Here is a 23,422-nt window from a genome sequence, read left to right as displayed (position 1 = left end):
TAAAAAACTCTTCCGAAAGCCTGTTGCCACAAAAGTACAGTCTAGTATCTCTGAAGGCTGTCATCACTGTTAACATTAGACAATAGTAGGATGATATTGGTGCTCAGAATCTTTACAGTATCAAGAGGTGTGAGAAGGTGGCTGCACTCGGGTTTGAGACTTCAGAAGTCCTGGACCAAACGTGGGGTTGAATTAGAACTCAGCTCCTCCAAAGAAAAGGGCATTTGCCAGACACCAAAATGGCGGGAGCGGCTACAGACAAAATATCGCGATAGGGAACTCCGTGTGGATCCGGAGACGAGAGTCCTCCCCACAATTGGAGGGCGGTTCCCGAGCTCTGATTGGACGAGCCAGCGAAGCGGCAAAGGCAAAGCTCAAGCCGGTTTGAGGTGGAAGCGTGAAGAGCGTGGAAGACTTCGAGAGCAACCGGACCTCGGTCATGGACTGCTTCACAACGCCAGTGGTAAGGAGAAGAGTTAGGGGAGCCTGGGAGTCCGAAATTCCCTGCGGGTGCTCAGCGGGGAGCTGGGAGCCGGGTGCCGGGAGCTGGGAGCTGGGAGTTATCTGTCAGAACTCCGCGGGGAGCCCGGAGTTACCTGTCGGTACTTAGCCGGGAGCGCAGGCACACCCCCTTAAGTTTTCTCAGGGTGCCCTTCGATGCCCCGTTCCCGGTCTGGGACCCACGTTCTCTTCTTGCTTCAAACCCGGTTTTTAACCAAATTTGAGTTCTTCCCTCAGGATGCTCATGGGGCGGCGGCGGCGGAGCGCTGAGGTGATTTTCGCCCTCACGCGCCGCTGTCCCCGTGCCCCATGAGCGCCTGACCGAACTGGCACTGCCCGGCGCCTCAGACCCTAGCTCCCCCCGGCTCACTCCAGCCATTCCTTCGTATACCCCCTTTTCACACATCTGCCGCACTCGTAAGGCGCCGTTCTCGGGTACCAGACATGGCATCCCCTTCCGAAAGTGACTTTAGCCAGCGTTTTCCGACCCTTCTCTTGGCTCCCCGGGCCCCTAAAACCTGCCTGAAGGGCTGCCCAGACCACCGGTGCGGGGGAAGGGGGAGGACCCACCGTGTCTCCCCGGCGTCCCTGGGTGGGTTTTAGCGGGGGAAGGAGGGCGACAGCATCTCCGCAGGCCAAGCGGGGCTGCGTGAGAAGGGGGTTCGACCCGAGTGGACGTAGCCCTGCTCAGGCGGGAGGAAAACCCCCAAAAGCAGCATCGCCAGGCCGCTTGGCACCTGTTTACGGCCCGCTACCACTTAGAGCCGCTTCTGCCGCTTTTCTTTTTTTTCCCGGACCCTGCTTTTTCCCTGCCCGACCTCAGCCGCTTTCTCAGTCCGCCTCCCTCCTGTCCGTTTTCTGTCTGCCCTCCGAGGCTCAGGACCGCGGAAGAGGTCGCAGCTAGCCTCTGCTTAGCTTAGTTTTCCGTCTCCCTCGAGTTTGAGAAACGTTGCCCAGGCGGACAGAAGTCCGCGTGAAAGTCCCGTATGTTGTAACGGCACGGGCACGGATTTGGGGGCCAGGCGACCTGAATTACGATACTGCTTCCCCCCAACTCCTAGGTGTTGACTTTGGACAAATTATTTAACCTCTTTGAACCTTTTGTCCTCGACCAAATGCGGCGCGTGAAATGCGCTTTGCTCACTTCAGACGGCGGTTGTGAGGACTAAATAAAATGACCTGCATGTGAACTTTTTTTTTTGGTTGTAACTAGAAAAGCGTCCTGTCCGCGTGTTGACTCCAGAGCAAGAGGTTGCTTGATGGGGCAAAGCAGAAACCCCAACCTTCAGGCCCCTTCCCTGATGAAGACAACCACACCCCCTGTAGCCCCCATCCTTAACGTTTTCTTCGTCCCTTTCTCGCCAGCTCATGTCATTTGTACCCCTTTCCCTGGCACGGTGCAGGGAGGTGGCGCCATCCAAGAAAAGGGGTTTCCCCTATCCGTCCACTCCTCCCCGTCCACCTAACCCTGGACCGCGCGAACCAATTCAAAATAAGCTCATTTGAAATGCTCCCTTTGGTTTCCTTTCAACCTGGAAAAGTGGGGGAGGCAAAAGCGTCTTTGGGCTTGAATGTTATAGTATTAAACTATTTAAAGTATTTAAAATATTAAAATGTCGCTCTTGGGGGATTAAAGCTATAAACTGGCTAGCTGTATTGTAAGGGAGAAGATGCCATTTTTCTGCCCGTATCGAAATAATAATAGGAGCTAACACATTGATCATTCAGTAGTGCGGTAGGAACTGTGCTAATAGCTTTACATGAAATAGGTCTCAATCCTTAAAACAACCTATAAGGGAAGTACTGCTGTTATTCCCGTGTTACACACGAGGAAGCTGAGACCCATGGAAGTGAAGCGACTTGACTGGCAAAGATAAAAGTGCTTAGTTTCAGACTGGTGTGTAGACAAAGGTAGCGCTCAAGAAAATTTTAATTGGCATCATGGCCAGACTCCATTTTGACTGCATGGATGGTATTGCCAGTCTTGGAATACAAATTAAAACTTCAGATGAAAACTTAGTCCTTTAAATAAAATTGGCATTATTTTTGGTGCCTCGAAAAGTTGTGAGTGCCTACAGGTGGTATACAGTCCCAAGTTTTTTTTCTTCTTTTGTTATTGGTATAACTTGCTGGGAAGGATTAGACTTGCAGTAATAGCTAAGGATGAAAATAGCCTCTCTTGTTAAATTGCTGCTTCCACAAAAGGGAGAGACTTCTGTTTTCTCCAGCTCAGGTCAAAAATAAAGTCATGAGCTTGTCAGTTATTAGTTCTGTCTGTCAAATGCAAAAGTGACTTTTAATTTTGTTTTTTGCTTGAGTTTTTTTTTTCTATTCTTGAGAAGACTTTCAATAAAACTGTATTGAAGTGTAACATCCATATAAAAATTTATAGATTAAAAGTTTATACTCTGTGAATGTTCACAAACTGCACATACCAATATGACCAGCACCCAGATCAAGAAATAGAACCTTACCAGGAGTCTTCTCATTCCTCTTCTAGTCAATACCCCTCTCAGGGGTAACCACTATTATGACTTCTAACAGAATAGATTAGTTTGCCCTTTTTTTGTACTTAATATAAATGGCTTTGTATATACTTCTTTATGTCTGGCTTATTTTGCTCGACATTATGTTTGAAAGATTCCTCCATATTATTCCTTAAAGTTATAGATAATTCTCACGGCGATATAGTATTCCATTTTGTTAACATACCACTTGTGTTTATCCCGATTTATACAGTCTCCTGCTGATGGGGAATTTCCAGTTCTGGCTGTTGTAAGTAGAACATTCTCTTGATGGATATATATACACATCTTTGTTAGAATATTCATACAAATAGAATTTCTGGATAAGATATGCATACATTCAGATAGAGTAGATACTACCAGTTTTTAATTATCACCACCTATGTGTGAGAGGAGAACTGTCTTTTTAACTTATAACCTTGGAATTTAACAATGATTTTTCTTTTCTTACATCAGAGCTACCCAGAAATTCAGTGACTATCCTTTCTTAACAAGACTTCTGTGTGTCAGTTAGCACCCAGAATTCTTAATCACCTTTCTGTTTCATAATGGAACCTTATTAATTAGGATTTTTGGTTAACATTAATTGAGTTTCAGCTGGTTTAGAAATGTATTTTAGTGATTAAGAGTGTATGCTTTGGAGCCAGACTGTCTGAATTCAAATCTCAACTCTTCTACTTACTAAATGTGTTGATATTGGCAAGTCTGTAACTTTTCTCTGTGCCTGAGTTTCTTCATCTGTAAAATGGTGGTGATAATAATAGTACCCATTGCACAGGGCTGTTATAAGAATTAAATGCCTTAATATTTGTAAAGATGCTTAGACCATCGCATGGTGCATATCATAGATGCTTAATTAGCTATCAATTACTATCATCATAATTGTTAGTTATTATTTACAAAACCCCACATTGGTAGTTGTTAGGATACATAGCTCTCTTAGATATAACTGCCCTCTAGGATCTCTTAATCAAGTAAAGTGATGAGATGCCAAGCATAAGGTCCAGGAATGAGAGTGAGAACTTTTGTGAGAGGGACAAATGAAATACTGTTGGAGTTTAAAGGCAAATGAAGCCCATTTCTGGGAGAGTATCGGGAGTATGAAATGAAGAAAGCCTGGTGGAAGGAGTGGCATTTAAGATGAGTCTGAATAATAAATAGGACTTTACCCTTCAGCGATTGAGGAGGTGAGAGACACTCCTTACTAAGAGAACTGCAAGAGCATAAGCTCAGTGGGAGGTAACCTGTTAGAGCAAGGCAGTGAGAGGAATGCTTCAAGGAATTAAGTTGGAGAAATACATTTTGTGTAGGTTGCAGAGGACCTTGAATGTTACCTCAAGGAATTTCAATTTGGTTCTATAGGTAGCAGAACTGCTAAAGCTTTGTAAGTCTACAAATATGGGGTATGCAAGTTAGGAAGGACATTTAAAAAGATTATTTAAATGAAAGTTGGGAATGCAGTTTCTTTTGCATGATAGAAATGTTCTAAAATTATATTGTGATGGTGGCTGTACAACTCTGTAAATCTGCTTTAAAAAACCATTGGGCTGGGCACTCAAAACAAGTGAATTTAAGCCCTTGCTGCTGTGGCTCAGTGGATTGAGCGTCAGCCTGTGAGCCAAGTGTCGCTGGTTCGATTCCCAGTCAGGGCACATGACTAGGTTGCACGTCAGGTCCCCAGTTGTGGATGCAAGTGAGAGGCAACCACACAGTTAAAAAAAAATAAAAATAAAAAAAATTAAAATAAAAACAAGTGAATTTTATGGTATTGTAACTTCAGTAAATCTGCCACTGAATGAATGAATGAGTAAATAAATAAATCAGATTATTTGGTCATAGCCCAGATGTGAAAACTGATGTAAAAACTGAGGCCCAGGTGGCTAAAGTTTTTTGCTCAAAGCCAGACATTTAGCAAGTGGCAGAGCCAGCATTGTCTTTTTGTTGTATAGTATGAATGATTGGTTCACACTATGATAACTTGTGTGGAATTATTGAAACAAGAGCCAAAATAATTCAAAGTGCCAGATGGGTATAGAATGTTATTCTGGATAAAAGTAATAATAAGTAATAACACTTTATAATACTTTACAAAGTGCTTTTCAAGCCACCCTACCTGCTCTCAAGATTACTATTTATGTGAAGCTTTCCTAAAAGCAGGTAATTTTTGGCTTGACTTCCAGGAAACTAAGAAACAAATTTAGCGTTCAATTATATTAACTACATTAGTCCTTGTACTTAGCATAATTGCTTCCTCTTCCTTTTCATGGCTTTGATTTTCCGTTCTTATAACCTAATTGTAAATCTGTCTTTTATTGTAAACCACCTCAAATTAATTTAGGAAAGAGGCAGGGTCAGAATAAATCAAGGTAAAACTGGGTAAAGTGTTTTCTATTATCAAGGAAATGTGATTTCCAGAGGTGAGGATAGTAGTCCCCTTCTAGTTCTCAAAAGTCCAAATTCACTTGGCTCCCCTTTGATTCTTTCAGTCAAGAAAATAGTGTAACACACTGAGGGGTGTGGAATGAACAGACAGAGCTGGGTTTGAATTCCAAATGTATAATTTCTTAGCTCTGAGTTCTTGGCCACATCATTCAAATGCTCCAGATATCATTTTCCTCATTTGTGAAATGGGGATAACTTTTACCACTTGGGACTATGATGAAAATTAAGATAAAGTATGATAAGGGGCTGGCACATACTAAGTGCTCCATAATTGTATGTCGCTTTCTGTTTTCATTTGATCCTAACAGTGGTAGAGGCTTTAGTATACACTGGTCCTGGGAAGTCTCAAAGATCTGTCTGTCTCAAAGAGGGAGATTTTCATGATCATCCAGAATGGCTCCTGGTACTACAGTGCAAAGAGAGAGGTTACCCTGGAAGCCCTGGTGGCAGTGGTCTGGCATTTTGGACACTATTTTATACGCTTTGGAATCATTTTTCTCAAAATCAAAACTTTTTTCAATCTCACTTTGTATGTTGCCATTACTCCTAGAAATCACCGGGATTTGTTTTAGGATTGTGTGTTTTTAGACATTATTTTGTGGTTTCGTGGTACAATACTTAAATGCTTTAGAAAGTTTTTTTGATGAGCTCTAACGACCTTTTTTATTTTTATTTCTTTATTTCTGTTTGTATGTTTTATTGATTATGCTGTTACAATTGTCCCAATTTCTTTTCCCTTTGCTCCCCTCCACCCAGTACCCGCCTCCCTCCAGCAGTCCCACCCCACCTTAGTTCATGTCCATGAGTTGTGCATATAAGTTCTTTGACTTTGCTCTTCCTTATATTATTCTTAACTTCCTCCTGTCTATTCTTCACCCTCCTACTATGCTTTGTAATCCCTGCACCATTTCCCCATTTCTCCCCTTTCCCCCTCCCAGCTGACACCCCTCCACATGCTCCCCATACCTATGATTCTGTTTCCACTCTGGTTGTCTGGTTAGTTGGATTTTGTTTTTGTATTTTAGATTCTGCTGTTGATAGTTGTGATTTTGTTGTCATTTTAACGTTCATAGTTTTGATCCTCTTTTTCTTAAGTAAGTCCCTTTAACATTTCATGTAATAATGGCTTGGTGATGATGAACTCCTTTAGCTTCACCTTATCTGGGAAGCACTTCATCTGCCCTCCCATTCCAAATGATAGCTTTGCTGGATAGAGTGGTCTTGGTTGTAGGTCCTTGCTTTTCATCACATTGAATACTTCTTGCCAGTCCCTTCTTGCCTGCAAAGTTTCTTTTGCGAAACCAGCCGACAATCTTATAGGCACCCCTTTGTAGGTAACTCTCTGCTTTTCTCTTGCTGCTTTTAAGATTCTCTCTTTACCCTTGACCTTTGGCATTTTAATTATGATGTGTCTTGGTGTGGTTCTCCCTGGGTCTAGCTTGTTTGGGACTCTCTGTGCTTCCTGGACTTGTATGTCTATTTCCATTGCCAAATTAGGGAAGTTTTCCCTCATTTTTTTCACATAATTTTTCCATTTCTTGCTCTTCCTCTTCTCCTTGTGGCACCTGTATGATTTGGATGTTGGCACATTTAAAGTTGTCCCAGAGGTTTCTAAAACTCTCCTCATGTTTTTCAATTCTTGTTTCCTCCTGTATTGGGTGACTGTTTATTTCTTCCTTATGTTCCAATTCATTTATTTGAACCCTGGTTTCCTTTCCTTCACCACTAGTTTTGTGTGGATTTTTCTTTATTTCACTTAGTATAGCTTTCATTTATTCCCTGCCATGCTTAATCTTGTCTGTCAAGTCCGTGAGCATCTTAATCACCAGTTTTGAACTCTGCATCTCTTAGGTTGGGTATCTCCTTGTCGCTGAGTTCTCCCACTGGAACCTTGATCTGCCCCTCCCCCTTTGGGCCATACTTCTCTGTCTCCTCATCTTGACATGTTTTTGTCTTGCCTCTGTGTCTTAGGCAAAACTGTAGCACCTGTTATGTTGTAAGGGGCAGAGCCTTAGGTATTTGTCAATGCCGGTGACCCATTTCACCATGTTGTGGCACTGTGTGTAGGGGAGGGGTCTGGAAGTGCCCCACACCTGCCCCTTTTCCAGGCACTTCTCCCCCTTCCCGTACTAAACAAGCTGCCTCCATTGAGAGACCAGCAGTTTCTTCCTCCGCCCCAACCCCCACTGGTTTTTAGAGTCAAAAGCAATGTGGCTCTATTTTCCCAGGTGCTGGAACCTCAAGCTGCAAGGTCTGGTTTGGGGCTGGGATTGCTTGCCAGGTTTAAAATGTATGACTGTGCTTTTCACCACAGCTACAGCCCCTGTGCCGCTGACTCTGCTGCCAGGCACCACTGTCGCCACAAACCACTGCCCACCATGCCCTGCAGCTGCTGCCACAGCACTGCACCTCGTCCTTTCTGTCCTGGCTCTGCCCCTCCTACCTGTCTGGCTCATTATTCCTTCTTTATTTCTTTGTTTGTTGAACTTCCATGCAGTTTGATTTTCTGGATCTTCTGGGTTTTTTAAGTTTTGAAGTGGTTGTAAATTCCTTCTTAGTTGTTAGGGAGACGCAGTATGTCTACCTATGCCTCCATCTTGGTCAGAAGTCCCAAAGATATTTTCTGTATTTGAGAAATCCATTGTGGCTGGAGAGGGAGTCAGGAGACCTGGGTTCTGGTCCCAACTCTGATACTGACATGCTGTGTGACCTTAGGTTTCATTTTCCTCATGAGTAAAAATAATCTCTACACTTTATTGAGCAATTACAATGTGCCAGGCACTATGCTAAGTGCTTTATGTAAGCATTACATATTTATATACTCATTTAATACTCACAACAATACTATTATTATCCTCATTTTAAATATATAGAGCTTAGTACCCAGAAACCTTGAGCAGGTTGCTGAGAGCCAGAATATGAAGCAGTCTGTGACTGAAAAGCCTGGGCTGCACTGCTTTAATAAAATGAGATATTGAATTATACTAAAATTTCCTAAACCTTGCTTCTGATGATTACTAGTCCCACAATATAAGTTGTTTAAAAAAATAAAAAGGATTCTAAGGTAAAATATGTTGATGCCATAAACACTGTGGAGATCCATAATGACTTTTCACCATTAAAATCTCTGAGGAAACCTGCAATAAAAAATCCTGCTTATATTTGTTTAACCCGGTGTTTCCCTAACCTGGCCACACTGTGTGTGTGTGTGTGTGTGTGTGTGTGTGTGTGTGTGTGTGTGTGTGTGTGTGTATACACCAGTTAACATCTTGTGGAACTAGGATTCATAGAACCTAGTTTCATATTTGCCTTATTTGGAGGGGTGCTGAAAAATAGAGTGAGGAAGCATAACTTCAAGGTAAGTGTAGGTTGCATTTTTACCACTTTAACACTTGCTTCAAATTACCTTGTACATATTGACACAAAAGACTTCATCTGCCCTCTGCCTTTTCCTTCCTTCCCTCCCGCCCCATTACAAATGTTCTGTTATTACTTTAAAGAAGGGACCTAAATCAGAGATGCTTGTTGTGAAAGTAGGTGACAACCTTTTTAATATGTGCAGGGCAGCACTTGTGTTCATGGTGAATGTTCTCTGCTGTCAGAGGTGATGCCGCACAGGACAGGGTTTATGTTGGACATAGATACTCCTGATGGATCTCATCACAATGTGGGCCTTCCTGAAGCCAGAGGTCTCATTTTTTATTTACTTTTGCAGTATATCCAAGTTACTACCAATAACTGGAAAATCAGGATAGTAAATGGATTCTGAGAGTTCTGAAGTGCACCTGGTTTCTTCCTTTCCTCCCTTCCTAGAAGGGAAATGAAAAAAAACAAAAAATCTCACTTCTCCTAGAGCAGTGATTTTCAACTGGTGTGCCATGGTGCACCTGTGAGCTGCAAGAAGTTGTAAAACATGCATAACCTGACTGTTTAGTCAGGGGCACTGACCTCTTTTCCCTTAGATTATCAAATAAAAAATGACAACAGCCAACACAACAATAGCCGTAGGGTGTGAATGAATAAAAATTATACATATTTTTTGTCAGATTGGCAAAAAATATATTTTTTGATGTGCTGCAGAATTTTAGTAATTAGTTTTTGTGTGCCATGAGGTGAAAAATGTTGAAAATCACTGTCCTAGAGCTAGGATCTTATAAATGTCATTGCTCTGTCTACAGCCAGGAAGTATAAAACTAACAAAACAATTGGGTGTCCTGCCTGGGAATTAGATTCTATGTAGTACCTAGTGGTGGTCAGTCTCTCCCCCCTTCCTTCCTTCCTTCCTCCTCTCTTTCTTTCTTCCTTCCTTCCTTCCCCTCCCCTCTCTTCCCTTCCCCATCCTTTCCTTTTCTTTTCCTTCCCCCCTTTCTCCCTCATCTTTCCTCTCTACCTTTTTTTTCTTCATGTTCTTCCTTTTTCCTTCTTCCCTTCCCTCCCTCCTCTTCTGTCCTCTTTTTCTCCCTTTCTCTTCCACCTTCCCTCCCCTCTCCATTCCTCCCCTCATTCCTCTTATGTCTCTACCCTCATCTGTCTCTCTTCATCTTCCTCTCCCCCCACCCCCACTCTACACACATGCACACACATACATATTCAATGGGACTCAGGCTTCTGTGACTTAAAAGCAGGTCTCCTGCAAGGCCTCACCTGTTCCCTGCAGTGTGGAGCACTAAGGAAGTACCTATCAACAGTCCCCCCCCTCCAAGACTTGCTCTAGTATGACCCTCCAAGACCAACATGGCACCCTTCATACATGGACATTGCAGCCTTTTCGTTGCATAGTGCCCTGGCTGTTAGCAAGAGCTCCCTCCGAGTGGCCAATGTTCCTTGTTGTTGAGCATCTCCTGCCATTCAAGGCTGCCTGTTTTGAGATAGGCAGGAGAGAGCTAGAGATGTTTTATGGTTTACATTTTTCCTTCTCACCTCTTGCCCATTCTTTTTCTGAAGTGTGACTTTTCCTTTAAAATTATTTTATTTTATTGTTGCTCAATTATAGTTGTCCCAGTTTTCACCCCTCTGTGGCTCTCCCCTGTCATGACCACCCCCTCTCCCACAGTCAGGGCCCACCCTGCTGTCCACGTCCATGAGTCCTTTATACTTGTTCCTTGACTAGACCCGTCACCTGAATTTATTGTTATTATTACCAAATTACAAATGAGTCTCTACTCAAAATTTAAATGACTTGCACAGCCACTTCTATTTCATCCCCCCACCCCATTGCTTTCCCCTGCCCCGCCTACCCCACTCCTCTCCCAGTCAGTCCCCTCTTTGTGACCCTCTATTCCAACCGGCGCTGACTTCTCCTAGTGACTTAATCACAGTTCCTCTAGCAGTAGCAAGAGTACTTTCTTTTAACTTTTGATTCGCTGATGAGATCACATACTTTTATCACACTATTCTCATCAAGTTTATAGTCTTCTGCATCCACATTAGCAAGTGCCTACCTGCAGGTCCCCCACCAGGAAAGGAAGTTGTATGCACTCTTGTTTCTCTTGCAGCATTATATGTAACTTTTCCCACATGCATTTTCTATGCCCCACCCCAGCTCCTACTCTTCTACTTATTCACTGGCTAAACATTGCTGAGGACTGTTTTTTCCCTTCCTTTTTCTTAATCCATTTAGCATGCTTTAATAAAATACTGCAGACTGGGTAGCTTATAAACAGATTTATTTCTCACAGTTCTAGAGGCTGGAAGTCCAAGGTTAGGGTGGATTCCGGTAAAATCCCTTTCCGGGTTGCACACTGTCAACTTCTCACTGTGCCATCACATGATGGAAGGAGACGAGGAATCTCTCTGGAGCCTGTTTTTTTTTTTTTTTTTTTTTTTTTTTATATATCAATAAAGCTTTTATTAAAAAAACAAAATGTAATCACAGTGTACCTGGTAAATATTATGAACATTTCCCTAATCAATAACTATTCTTCTGCAATAATTTTATTTTTAATAAAAAATAATACACATTCATTGTAAAAAAATTAAATAATGCAGAAGAGTACAAATTAGAAAGTGAACTATTTCTTCTCCTGCCCACCTTCAACACCTGCAGACTACCCACTTAAAATTTATTTATTTATTTTTTTCAGATTTAATGTGTTTTATTGATTAAAATATTACATTTGTGCCAATTTCCTTTCCCTCTGCTCCCCTCCACCCGGTGGCCCCCCTCCCTCCAGTTGTCCCCCCCTTTTAGATTATGTCCATTAGTTGTGCATACAGTTCCTCCCAACCTCTCTCCGTCTATTCCATTCCCTCCTACCTTGATCCCCAATTCCTATATCTTCTCCCTCCCTTTCCCCATTCCCCCTCCCTGTTGACCTCCCCCCAATATGCTTCCCGTACCCACAGTTCCTTTTCCACTCTCATTCCCTGTTTAGTTTGCCTTTGTTTCATCTCCCTAGCTTCTGTTTTTTAAACCAGTCCCTTTAACATCTCATATAACAGTGGTTTGGATCTAATGAACTCTTTCAGTTTTATTTTGTCCTGGAAACACTTTCTCTGTCCTTCTATTCTGAATGACAATTTCGCTGGATAGAGTATTCGTGGTTGTAGGTTTTGGATTTTCATTACTTTGAATATTTCTTGCCAGTCCCTTCTTGCCTGTAGGGTTTCCCTTGAGAAGTCAGCTGATAGTCTAATTGGGACCCCTTTGTACATAATTCTTTTCTTCTCTCTTGCTGCTTTTAAGATTCTCTCTTTATCTTTAATTTTTGACATTTTGATTATAATGTGTCTTGGAGTGGTTCTCCCTGGGTCCAGTCTCTTGGGAACTCTCCTTGCTTCCTGGACCTGCAAGTCTATTCCCTTCCCCAAGTCTGGGAAGTTCTCCTTTATTATATTTTCACTCAATTTTTCAAGTTCTAGTTCTTCTTCCTCATTCTCTGGCAAACCAATGATTCTTATGTTGGGCCTTTTATAGCTGTCCCCGAGGTTTCTGATCCTCTCATCGTTGCTTCCCATTTCCTCTCGCTGCATTGGTTGACTGCTTGTTCCTTCTCCATATTCCAGTTTGTTGAAATGAACTCTGGATTTTTTTTCCTCACCATCTGTCTCGTATGCGGTTTTGTTCCTTTCGTTATGAAAGTTTTTCGCTTCTTTCTTATCTTTTTCCTGCTCTTTTGTGAATTCTGTAAGCCACCTGATAACAATGGCCCAGAACTGAGCCTCTGACAGGTTTCTTATCTGTTCATCTGTCAGGTTCTCTATCTGTTGCCTGGTGAGTTGTGTCACCGGGATTTCTATAGTTGTCTGCCACATTTTGACAGATGCGTTTTGTTTTCTTGGGCCGGCTGTCGGGGGCAGTGCCTGTGTACGCGTCACAAGTCAGCGACCGGCGCCTGTCTGCGACCTATTTCGCAGCCCTGTGGTGCTTTCTTTCTTTGGGGGCGGGGGTCCAAGATGGATTCACACAGTTATTCAGCTAGGAGACCGGGATCCGTCCTCCTGCCCCCCTGGGCCTCAATGTTCAAGGCGATGCGGTGGCCGCTCTCCCCAGCGCTGGGGTAGCGCACTGCCAGGGGCTTGACTGCCGCCGGGATTTTTCGCCACCCCGCCCCGACGCTCCGCAAATAGCTTTGCTCTCTTTAACTCTTACCTGCCCAAATGGCACCGCTGGTTTATAACTTCATATGTTGGGCTTCCGTGTAGTTTTATTTTCTGGAATTTCTAGTTATCCTTTGTTTTGAAGTAGTTGTATTCCTCTCTAGTTGTAGAGGGAGACCTAGTGTGTCCGTCTAAGCCTCCATCTTGGCCGCCAAAAAAAACTGGAGCCTGTTTTATAAGGGCACTAATTCTACTAATTCTATATGAGGGCTCTGCCCTCATAACGTAATCCCCTCCCAAAGGCCATGTCTCCAAATACAGTAATACTCGGCATTAGGATTTTAACCTATGACTTTTTGAGGGACATAAACATTCAGACCATAGCATCTTCCTTCTCCATTTGGGTTTTTTTTTTTTAAATAAAGTATTTTCTTTCTTTTTTTAAAAAAGCTTTGGTTTATTTATTTAAGAGAAAGGGGAAGGGAGAGAGAAAGAGAGGGAGAGAAACATCAATGTGGTGTTGCTTCTCACATGTCCCCAACTGGGGACTGGCCTGCAACCCAGGCATATGCTCTGACTGGGAATCGAACCAGCAATTCTTTGGTTTACAGGCCAGCACTCAGTCCACTGAGCCACACCAGCCAGGGCTTCATTTGGAGTTTTGACCTTAAAACATCTCCTGGGTTTTAGTAGTTTTTTCCCCCCCTTTATCTTATATTGGACCTACTGAGTCTGGCTTTTCATTAACTCCACTCCTACTCTGGCCTTATCCTACCACCTTATCTCCCTCCCTTCTGCAATTGCATACTTCTTGCTCCCTTCCTCCTTTTTCTCCAGTCATCGTGTAGCCTTCTGTACCTGTCCTTCTAGCAAAAGTGACCCTGTGCCGGAAATATATGTCTTCCTAGCCTGTACAGGAATAAAGTGTAGTTTTTTGTTTTTTGTTTTTTTTTTGGGGGGGGGCATTGGAAAACAATGTTTTTTATTGTGGTTAAAAAAATAACATTAAATTTACCATCTTAATCATTTTGAAGTATACTGTTCAGTAGTGTTAAATATATTCACATTATTGTGCAACATATCTCTAGAACTTTTTCATCTTACAACAGTGAAACTATACTTAACATGAATTTCCTCTTCCAGCACCCTTCCCCCCGATTCTTACAACCATCTTTCCATTTGTTCTATAATTTTGACTACTTTAGACACTTCATATGAGTGGAATGATAAAGTATTTGTCCTTCTATGGCTGGCTTATTTCATTTAGCATAATATCATCCATGTGGCAGGATGTCCTTTTTAAAGGCTGAAAACTATTCCATTGTGTATAAATACCACATTTTCTTCATCCATTCATTTGTGCAGGGACATTTCAGTTGCTTCCACCTCTTGGCTGCTGTGAATGATGATGCAGTGAACATGGGTGTGCAAATATCTCTTCAAGATCCTGTTTTGAATTGTCTGGATATAAATCCATAAGTGGAATGCTTGGTGTATTTGGCAATTTTTTTAAACAATTTTTTGAGAAATTTCCATACCATTTTTCATAATGGATGCACCATTTTTCATTCCCACCATTGCTTTAGTTTCATTTATTTTTATTGCTTATTCTTTTGTGTCATATCTAAGAAATGACAAAATCCAATGTCTTCAGTCTATTTCCCTGAGCTTTATTGCAGGAATTACATAGCTTTTGGTCTTCCTTTTAGGTCTTTAATCCATTTTGAGTTAATTTGTGTACATTATATCAGGTAAAGATCCAACTCCATTTTTTTTTTTTTTTTTTGCATGTGAATATCTAGTTTCCCCAACACTATTTGTTGAAGAGTCTGTCCTTTCCCCATTGTGTATTCTTGGGAACCTTGTCAAAAATTATTTGGCCATATATGTATTCAAGGGTTTATCTCTGGACTTTCCATTCTGTTGCATTCTTCTTTATATCAATATTTATGCTAGTACCACATCCTTTTGATTACTGTTGCTTTGTAGTGTGTTTTTTAAATTTAATCTTTATTGTATTTTTTCCATTACTATTTAGTCCCCTTCTACCCCCCTCCTCCAAGCAATCACCACAGTGTTGTCCATGTTCATGACTTCTTTTTTTTCTTTTTGCTCAACCCCTCTACCACATTACAGCACTCCACTAGCTGTAATCCTGCTCTCCACCTGTGAATCTGTCCCCATTTTCCTTGCTAGTTCAGTTTGTTCATTAAATTCCACATATGTGTGAAATCATATATTTTTATCTTTCTCTGACTGGCTTATTTCACTTCACATAATGTTCTCCAGGTCCATCCACACTGTTGCAAAGGGTAAGATTTCCTTCTTTTTTATGCCCGAGAAGTATCCCACTGTATAAATGTCCCATAGTTATTTTATCTACCATCTACTGATGGACACTTGGGCTGCTTCCAAATCTTGGCTATTGTAAATAATGCTGCTATGAACATAGGGGTGCATATATACTTCTGAGTTGGTGTTTCAGGATTCTTAGGATATGTTCCCAGAAGTGGGATTACTGGGTCAAAAGTCAGTTCCATTTTTAAATTTTTGAGGATTTGCATACTGCTTTCTACAGTGCTGTACCAGTCTGCATTCCCACCAACAGTGCAGTAGGGTTCCTGTTTCTCCACGTCCTCGCCAGCACTTGTTGCTTGTTGATTTGTTGATGATGGCCATTCTGACTGGTGTAAGGTGGTATCTCATTGTGGTTTTTATTTGCATCCCGCTGATGGCTAGTGACGTTGAGCATCATTGCATATGTCTATGGGCCTTCTGTATGTCCTCTTTGGAGAAGTGTCTATTCAGGTCCTTTACTCATATTTTAGTTGTATTGTTTGGAGCCGGAGTCCCTAAGGCGGTTCGACGTTGTAGTCAACACCGGCAACTCCTGTGGCGCACCTGAAGCCAAGCTGTATTGACTCCGTCTTTCCCTTGGACCCTTCAGCTGCGAAGAGAGGGGGGGGTCTGCTGCATGGGCAACAGCAGACCCTCCATATTACCCTGCCCAGGCTCTGTAGCTTCAGCTTCACTGGAGAGGACACTCCAGCGTCATCGCAAGATGTCGATTCAACACGGGAGGAGACAGATACCGTGTCACTCCCGAGTCGGACTGCACAGCCATTCTCGGCGGTGCAGATAGACTCTTAAGAAGCTACACCATCGTCTCTCGAGATGGACGGCTGCTGACGAGTTGTATTGTTTGTCTTGCTGGTGTTGAGTTCTTTATAAATTTTGGTTATTAACTCCTTATCAGATGCATCATTGGCAAATATGTGCTCCCATACAGTGGGCTCCCTTTTCATTTTGTTGATGGTTTCTTTTTCTGTGCAGAAGTTTTTAAATTTGATGTAATCCCATTTGTTTTTTTTTTTCCTTTGTTTCCCTTGCCCTAGGAAATATATTGGCAAAAATATTGCTACGAGAGATGTCTGAGATTTTACTGCCTGTATTTTCTTCTAGGTTTTTGATGGTTTTGCAGCTTTCATTTAAGTCTTTTATCTCTTTTGAGTTCATTCTTGTATATGGTGTAATCAAAACAGCCTGGTACTGGCATAAGAACAGGCATATAGATCAATGGAACAGAACAGAGAGCCCAGAAATAAACCCACACCTTTATGGTCAATTAATATTTGACAAAGGAGGCAAGAGCATACAATGGAGTAAAAACAGTCTCTTCAAGAAATGGTGTTTGGGAAATTAAACAGGTACATGCAAAAAAAGAAAGAAAGAAAGAAAGAAAAGGAAGGAAGGAAGGAAGGAAGGAAGGAAGGAAGGAAGGAAGAAAGGAAGGGAGGGAGGAAGGAAGGAAGGAAACGAAACTAGACCACCAACTTACACCATACAGAAGAATAAAGTGGGTTCTTATAGACAGTATCATTGCATTTAAAGTGATTATTGATATAGGTGGATTAATATCTATCATATTAGTTTTTTATTTATTGTTTTCTTTGTGCTTCTTTCTTGTTTTCTATTTTTTTTCATTGCCTTCTCTTGTTTTACCTCTCATTTTCTATGATTCTGGTTTTACCTGTCTGCTTTTCCTATTAAGATTGAACACTGAGGGTAAAAAGCATGCTTAGTCATGCTCTTTAATTTTATTATTATTTGTTACAGTGCCTGACATACGGTAGATGATCAAGAAATATTTGTTAAATAAGTTAACAAACAGAAACAGACTCATGGATAGAATACAGACTGACACCTGGGGGGGGGGGCTGGGTGAAGAAGGGGAAGGGATTAAGAAAAAAAAAGAAACCTCATAGAAACAGACAACAGTACAGTGATTGCTAGAGGGGAAGGGGGTAGGGGGAGGTAGAAGAGAGTAAAGGGGGATAAATGATGTATTGCTCTCCTGAATGGCCTTACTTGTCTATATCATCCCCTACCCAGTTCCTATATCCCCACAACCCTACCAACACTTGGCATTTTCTAGCCTTCCAGTTTTTGCCAGTCATTTTAATTTTAATTTCTTTTTTTAATGTGTTTTATTGATTATAATATTACATTTGTCCCAATTTCCCTTCCCTCTGCTCCCCTCCACCTTGTGGTCCCCTTCCCTCCAGTTGTCCCCCCCTTTTAGATCATGTCCATTAGTTGTGCATATAGTTCTTCTCAACCTCTCTCTGTCTATTCCATTCCCTCCTACCATGATCCTTAATGCCTATATCATCTCCCTCCCTCTCCCCGTTCCCCCTCCCTGTTGACCTCCCCCCAATATGTTCCCCGTACCTATAGTTCTTTTTCCACTCTCATTGCCTGTTTAGTTCGCCTTTGTTTCAATTCCCTAGCTTCTGTTGTTTCTTGTGATGCAGTTTTCATTTTAGATTTCATAGTTTTGATCCTCCTTTTTCTAAACCAGTCCCTTTAACATCTCATATAACAGTGGTTTGGATCTAATGAACTCTTTCAGTTTTATTTTGTCCTGGAAACACTTTCTCTGCCCTTCTATTCTGAATGACAATTTCGCTGGATAGAGTATTCGTGGTTGTAGGTTTTGGATTTTCATTACTTTGAATATTTCTTGCCAGTCCCTTCTTGCCTGCAGGGTCTCCCTTGAGAAGTCAGCTGATAGTCTAATTGGGACCCCTTTGTATGTAATTCTCTTCTTCTCTCTTGCTGCTTTTAAGATTCTCTCTTTATCCTTAATTTTTGACATTTTGATGATAATGTGTCTTGGTGTGGTTCTCCCTGGGTCCAGTTTTTTTTGGAACTCTCTGTACTTCCTGGACCTGTAAGTCTATTTCCTTCCCCAAGTCTGGGAAGTTCTGCTTCATTATTTTTTCACATAATTTTTCAATTTCTAGTTCTTCTTCACATTCTGGTAGCCCTGTGATTTGTATGTTGGCCCTCTTATAGCTGTCCGACAAGTTTCTGAGCCTCTCCTCATTGTCCTCACTTTCACTTTTCGTTTCCTCTTTCTGCACTGGTTGACTGTTTGTTCCTTCCCTATGTTCCGATTTGTTGATTTGATCCCTGGTTTTCTTTCCTTCACCACTAGTTTCCTATGTGTTTTTGTTCATTTCAGCAGGACTAGCCTTCATTCCTTCCCTGTCTTGTTTAAGACCTGCTGTTAGGTCAGTAAGAATTTTTATAACCAAAGCTCTGAACTGTGCCTCAGAAAGATTTCCTATCTGCTGCTTTGTTAGATAGATATTTGCTGTCTGGTCAGCTGCGTCACTGGGATCTCTACCATGATCTGTGCCATCCTGACCATTTTGTGTTTACCTTTGCTTCCTGGACAGGGCTGTCACACCTCCTACGCTATAGCAGGCAGAGCCCTGTGCACTCGTCACAGCCAGGTGACCCGTCTCACCATGCTGTGGTGTTTTCTGCGGGGGTGGGGCCCAAGATGGGTTCCTGCCATTCACTCTCTGCTGAGAGACTGGGAGACTCCTCCTCTGTCCCCATCCCCTCTGGGCCTCACAGTCCAAGGCAATGGAGGTCTGCCTTCCCCAGCTTTGTAATCGCGAGCCGATGGGTGTGGTCTGCAGCCAGGGGTGCTCCCCAAACGCTTCTCGCCTCCCCCTAAATACAGGCGTCTGTGCTTACTGCTGTCCTACCTCTGTCGCTGCCGCTGCTGCCAGCACAGCTTGACCTCTCCTCCCTGGCTTCGCCCCTCCTACCCATCCAGACGGGCACCACTTCTTTATAACTTTATACGTTGGACTTCCATTTATTTTCTGGAACTTCTGGTTATCTCTAGTTTTGAGGTAGTTGTATTCCTTCTTAGTCGTGGAGGGAGACGGAGCGTAACAGTCTAGGCCTCCATCTTGGCCAAAAGTCTCCTGTGTTTTTCCCATTCTGTTATTGATTAACTTTTAAAGTTTTGCCTTGTCTCAAGATTCAGGGTATTTTACATTTTTTCTTGTTACTTTATAGTTTTACCTTTTATATATACATATAATTAGATTCCACTTTTGTATATGGTATTAGGTAGGGATCTAGCTTTATTTTCCTCCATGTACTGAATACAGCTTTCCCAACACATTTAGGAAATACGCTTTATCTTTAGTTTGTCAAATTGTAGTGCCATATTTGTGCTATGTTAGGCTTCAATTTATACATGAATCTGCCTTTGAACTGTGGTCCTTTTCTGATGGTGTATATGTCTCTTCTTGCAGTAGTGTACAGGTTTTTTTTTTCGCATGGCTTTGAGTATGTTTTAATATCTAATAGAGTAGATCTTCCCTTTTCACTCTTTTATTCAAAAGAAAAAATAGTGTTTTATTAACTACCATACTCTTATAATACAGATAGATTTTGCTATTTGTGGAGTTATATTTTTCTGTTTAAATTACGAATAAGTTTGTGGAAAATCCACTTTGAAATTACATTGAATTTATAGATTATTTGTTATATAATTGCCATCTTTATTATATTAAGTTGTTCCATCTAAGGGCATGGATGTCTCTTCATTTCTTTAAATTATCTTCTATGTTCTTTAGTAGAGTTTTAAAGTTGTCTCTGTGAAGTTGTTCTATATGCTTGATTAAGCTAATTTCTAGATTCTATATTATGTTTGTTACCATTGTGAATGGTATTTTCTTACTGTTTATTGGTGTTACAGAACAATTCTGTTGATTTTTGTAGGTAGATACCTTATCTGGCAAACTTGCTGAATTCCTCTCAAATTAGTTCTAAGAGCTTGGTGATTCTTTTACTTTTTGAAAAATTGGTAGATGATTGTCTTCCTTGTAAATGATGCCAGATATAGCACTTCACATCCAATCTTTGGTTTTCTTAATTCCCTCCCTCTTTTTCCTCATCGTACTGGCTAGGATATCTAAAACAGTAGTAGTGATACTTGGCATCCTGTTTATCTTGTTTGTGTTTTTTCCCCCAAAGGCCAAATATGTATTTCTTATTATAAATCACAATATCACAACCAGCAAAGTCTATCTGGGCATCGTGGACCTTGATGATACAGGCCCACCAGCTTTAGGCTGCTCTGCATCTTCTTCAGCCCTTTGGCCATTTGGCCCGGGAACCAGCACACCGCATTGCGACTGCCCAAGGGGAAACTCTCCCGCCGGGCAGCCTGAGCAGTGCTGCACAGCGCACGTGGTGTCAGCCTCATGGGACCGTGTCCCCGGGCACCGTGCAATGCAAAGAGTCACTGCCGCTACGGACCCGCTCCCTCTACCTTGTTTGTGGTTTCAAATTAGTGCATTTAGTTTGTCCAGTATGCATGCCATTCTTTGTAGGTTTTTAGTATATAATCCTTTTTCAAAGATTTTATTTATTTATTTTTAGAGAGAGGGGGAGGGAGGGAGAAAGAGAGGAAAAGAAACATCAATGTGTGGTTGCTTCTTGCGTTCCCCCAGCTGGGCACCTGGCCCACAACCCAGGCATGAGCCCTGACTGGGAATCGAACCAGTGACCCTTTGGTTTGCAGGCCGCCACTCAATTCACTGAGCCACATCAGCCAGGTCAGTATATAATATTTAACAGTTATGGATGTTTACTTCTCTTCCTAATTCACTTACAGTTAACCAGCGTAAATAAAACTGAACTCAGTTAAGTGTTCTTCTGTATCAAATGAAATAAAGCATTTGATTTACTTCTGTATTCATGTGATGCATTACGTTAAAATTTTTGAATGTTGAACTATCATTGCATTCTTGAGATAAAATGTAGTTGATCAAATGTATTTTTTAAAATATACTCTTGCCCTGACTGGTGTGGCTTGGTTGGTTAGGCATCGTCCTGCAAAGCAAAAGGTTAGGAGTTGGAGATTCCTGGTTGGGGCACATGCCTGGGCTGCATGTTTGGTCCAGAGGCAACTGATTGATGTATCTCTCCCACATTGCTGTTTCTTTCCCTCTCTTTCTCCCTCCCTTCCCCTCTCTCTAAAAACAAATAAATAAGCTTTATGTACACACACAAGTATAACAATCGTCGGCAGCCGTCCGTCTCGAGAGACGATGATGTAGCTTCTTAAGAGTCTATCTGCACCACCGAGAATGGCTGTGCAGTCCGACTCGGGAGTGACACGGTATCTGTCTCCTCCCGTGTTGAATCGACATCTTGCGATGACGCTGGAGTGTCCTCTCCAGTGAAGCTGAAGCTACAGAGCCTGGGCAGGGTGATATGGAGGGTCTGCTGTTGCCCATGCAGCAGACCCCCCCTCTCTTCGCAGCTGAAGGGTCCAAGGGAAAGACGGAGTCGATACAGCTTGGGTTCAGGTGCGCCGCAGGAGTTGCCGGTGTTGACTACAACGTCAAACCGCCTTAGGGACTCCGGCTCCGGATTTTCTGTCGGGGTTTACTCCCTTAGCCTTTCCCCTGAAGAGGTATGCCGCAAGGCAGCGGAGGTTTTTTGGAGTCAGAGTTTTCCTTCTCTGCACACACACACACATATATATATATATATATATATGTATATATACCCACACTCTTGAAGAGCAGAGGTGCCCTGCCCACTCCCCTCCCAACGCTTGTGCACTATAGCAGCATGTCTGCCTCCCATGCACTAGAGCAGTCGTGCAGCCACCCCCTGCCCCTCCAGTGCCAGATGTGCAGTGCCCTTTGCACCAGAGCAGCGGTGCCCCATGCACCAGAGTGGTGGCAACCCCCTGGATTCCCCCTGGAAGATCCTCTAGCCCCACCAAGGGAGATTCATTGGCTTGAGCTCCCAATTCCCAGGGGCCCTGCCCTGCTGAGCTTGTGCATTGCAATATTGTTACTTGGCTGTGGCCAGCCTGGACACCAGATGCAAAATCTTTTCAAAGACTCTGGAGAAGGTTTAGGCAGACTCTGGGAGAGACTAAGTTCTGTGACTCTTGGGTGGGGGCCATTTTTTCCTCCCACATCTGATGGCACCACAATTCCTGTGCAGAGACCTCCTTTCACACAACCAAATCTTGGTCAATTTGGGCCTGATGAACTCTGCTGGCTTCATCTTATGACTTCCTGAGACCCCACCCCACCACAGTCTTCTGTGGGCAACTGGCAAGTGGTGGCTTGCCTTGGTGTCCCCTGAGACTGTTGCTGAGTGGCCTCAGACCCAGAACTGGTGCCAAGTTCAAATCTGTGTCAGTCTGGTAAACACTACTCACCCTTATCTGCTAACTGAGAAATTGACCTCATGAAGCTCTCCATACTCAGTCACTTTCAGTGACTGAGCCTAACAGTTTGAAGGGGGAGGCAAATCTTGGGGTGCCTTGAATGACCCACTCATGGGCTCTGTGCTGGTAAAAATGGCCTTGGTGCCAATTTTTGTCCCTCCCAAGCATACCCAGGCCTAGCAGAGGCAGCCACAAACTGGACTGCTTTGTAGCTCCAAACAGGTAACCAAGGGCTGCTCACAGACAGCACCTGACATTAATCTGCACTGGAGTTATTCCCCAGTGACCCCAGAACCAACATACCAAGTGGCTGGAATCAGACCACATCAGAACACAACCCAATTAACTCCACAAATGGCATCAAAGGGAGAAATCAGCAGATGCCAGATCTTGCTGGGGCAAAACCCACTTTGTGGGGCCAACCTCCATAGAACAACTTATACATTGATGTTGGGGCTGATTTTCATAGTCATCTAGTCAGAACTACAATCCCACCTCCAGAAAGGCCAGAGCAATCAAGACTCAACTATACAGGAGAGTTCACATAACACACACAAGGGATATTCCTAGAGCACCAAGCTCAGGTAATCAGGGAGACTGCACCTCTGAGTCCCACAAGATACCTGGTACATAAGGCCAACTTACCAAGAATGGGAGGTACAGTAGATCAACTTAATATACAGAAATAAATACAGAGAGGCAGCCAAAATAGGGAGGCAAAGAAACATTCCTTAAAGGAAAGAAGAGAATTCCCCAGAAAATGAACTAAATGAAATGGAGGCAGGCAATCTATCAGATAGAGAGTTCAAAACAGTGGTTGAAAGGATGCTCAAGGAACTTAGGGGAA

At 42.6% G+C, this 23,422-nt stretch overlaps 1 protein-coding gene across 1 annotated transcript in view; it reads left to right on the top strand.

The window, feature by feature from the left end:
• Nucleotides 1-439: 439 nt before the first annotated feature.
• The window catches only part of MTMR8 (myotubularin related protein 8), a 71,270-nt gene continuing 48,287 nt past the window's right edge, over nt 440-23,422 (top strand). The window contains exon 1 of the mRNA XM_090265222.1: nt 440-463. Coding sequence (XP_090121348.1) covers nt 440-463 — 24 coding nt within the window. The remainder of the gene's footprint in view (nt 464-23,422) is intronic.

Source organism: Furipterus horrens, unplaced genomic scaffold (genome assembly GCF_987537825.1).
Source record: "Furipterus horrens unplaced genomic scaffold, mFurHor1.1.pri manual_scaffold_17, whole genome shotgun sequence".
NCBI lineage: Eukaryota > Metazoa > Chordata > Mammalia > Chiroptera > Furipteridae > Furipterus > Furipterus horrens.
Note: the sequence above shows the minus strand (reverse complement) of the source record. Positions and strands in the feature narration are given on the sequence as shown.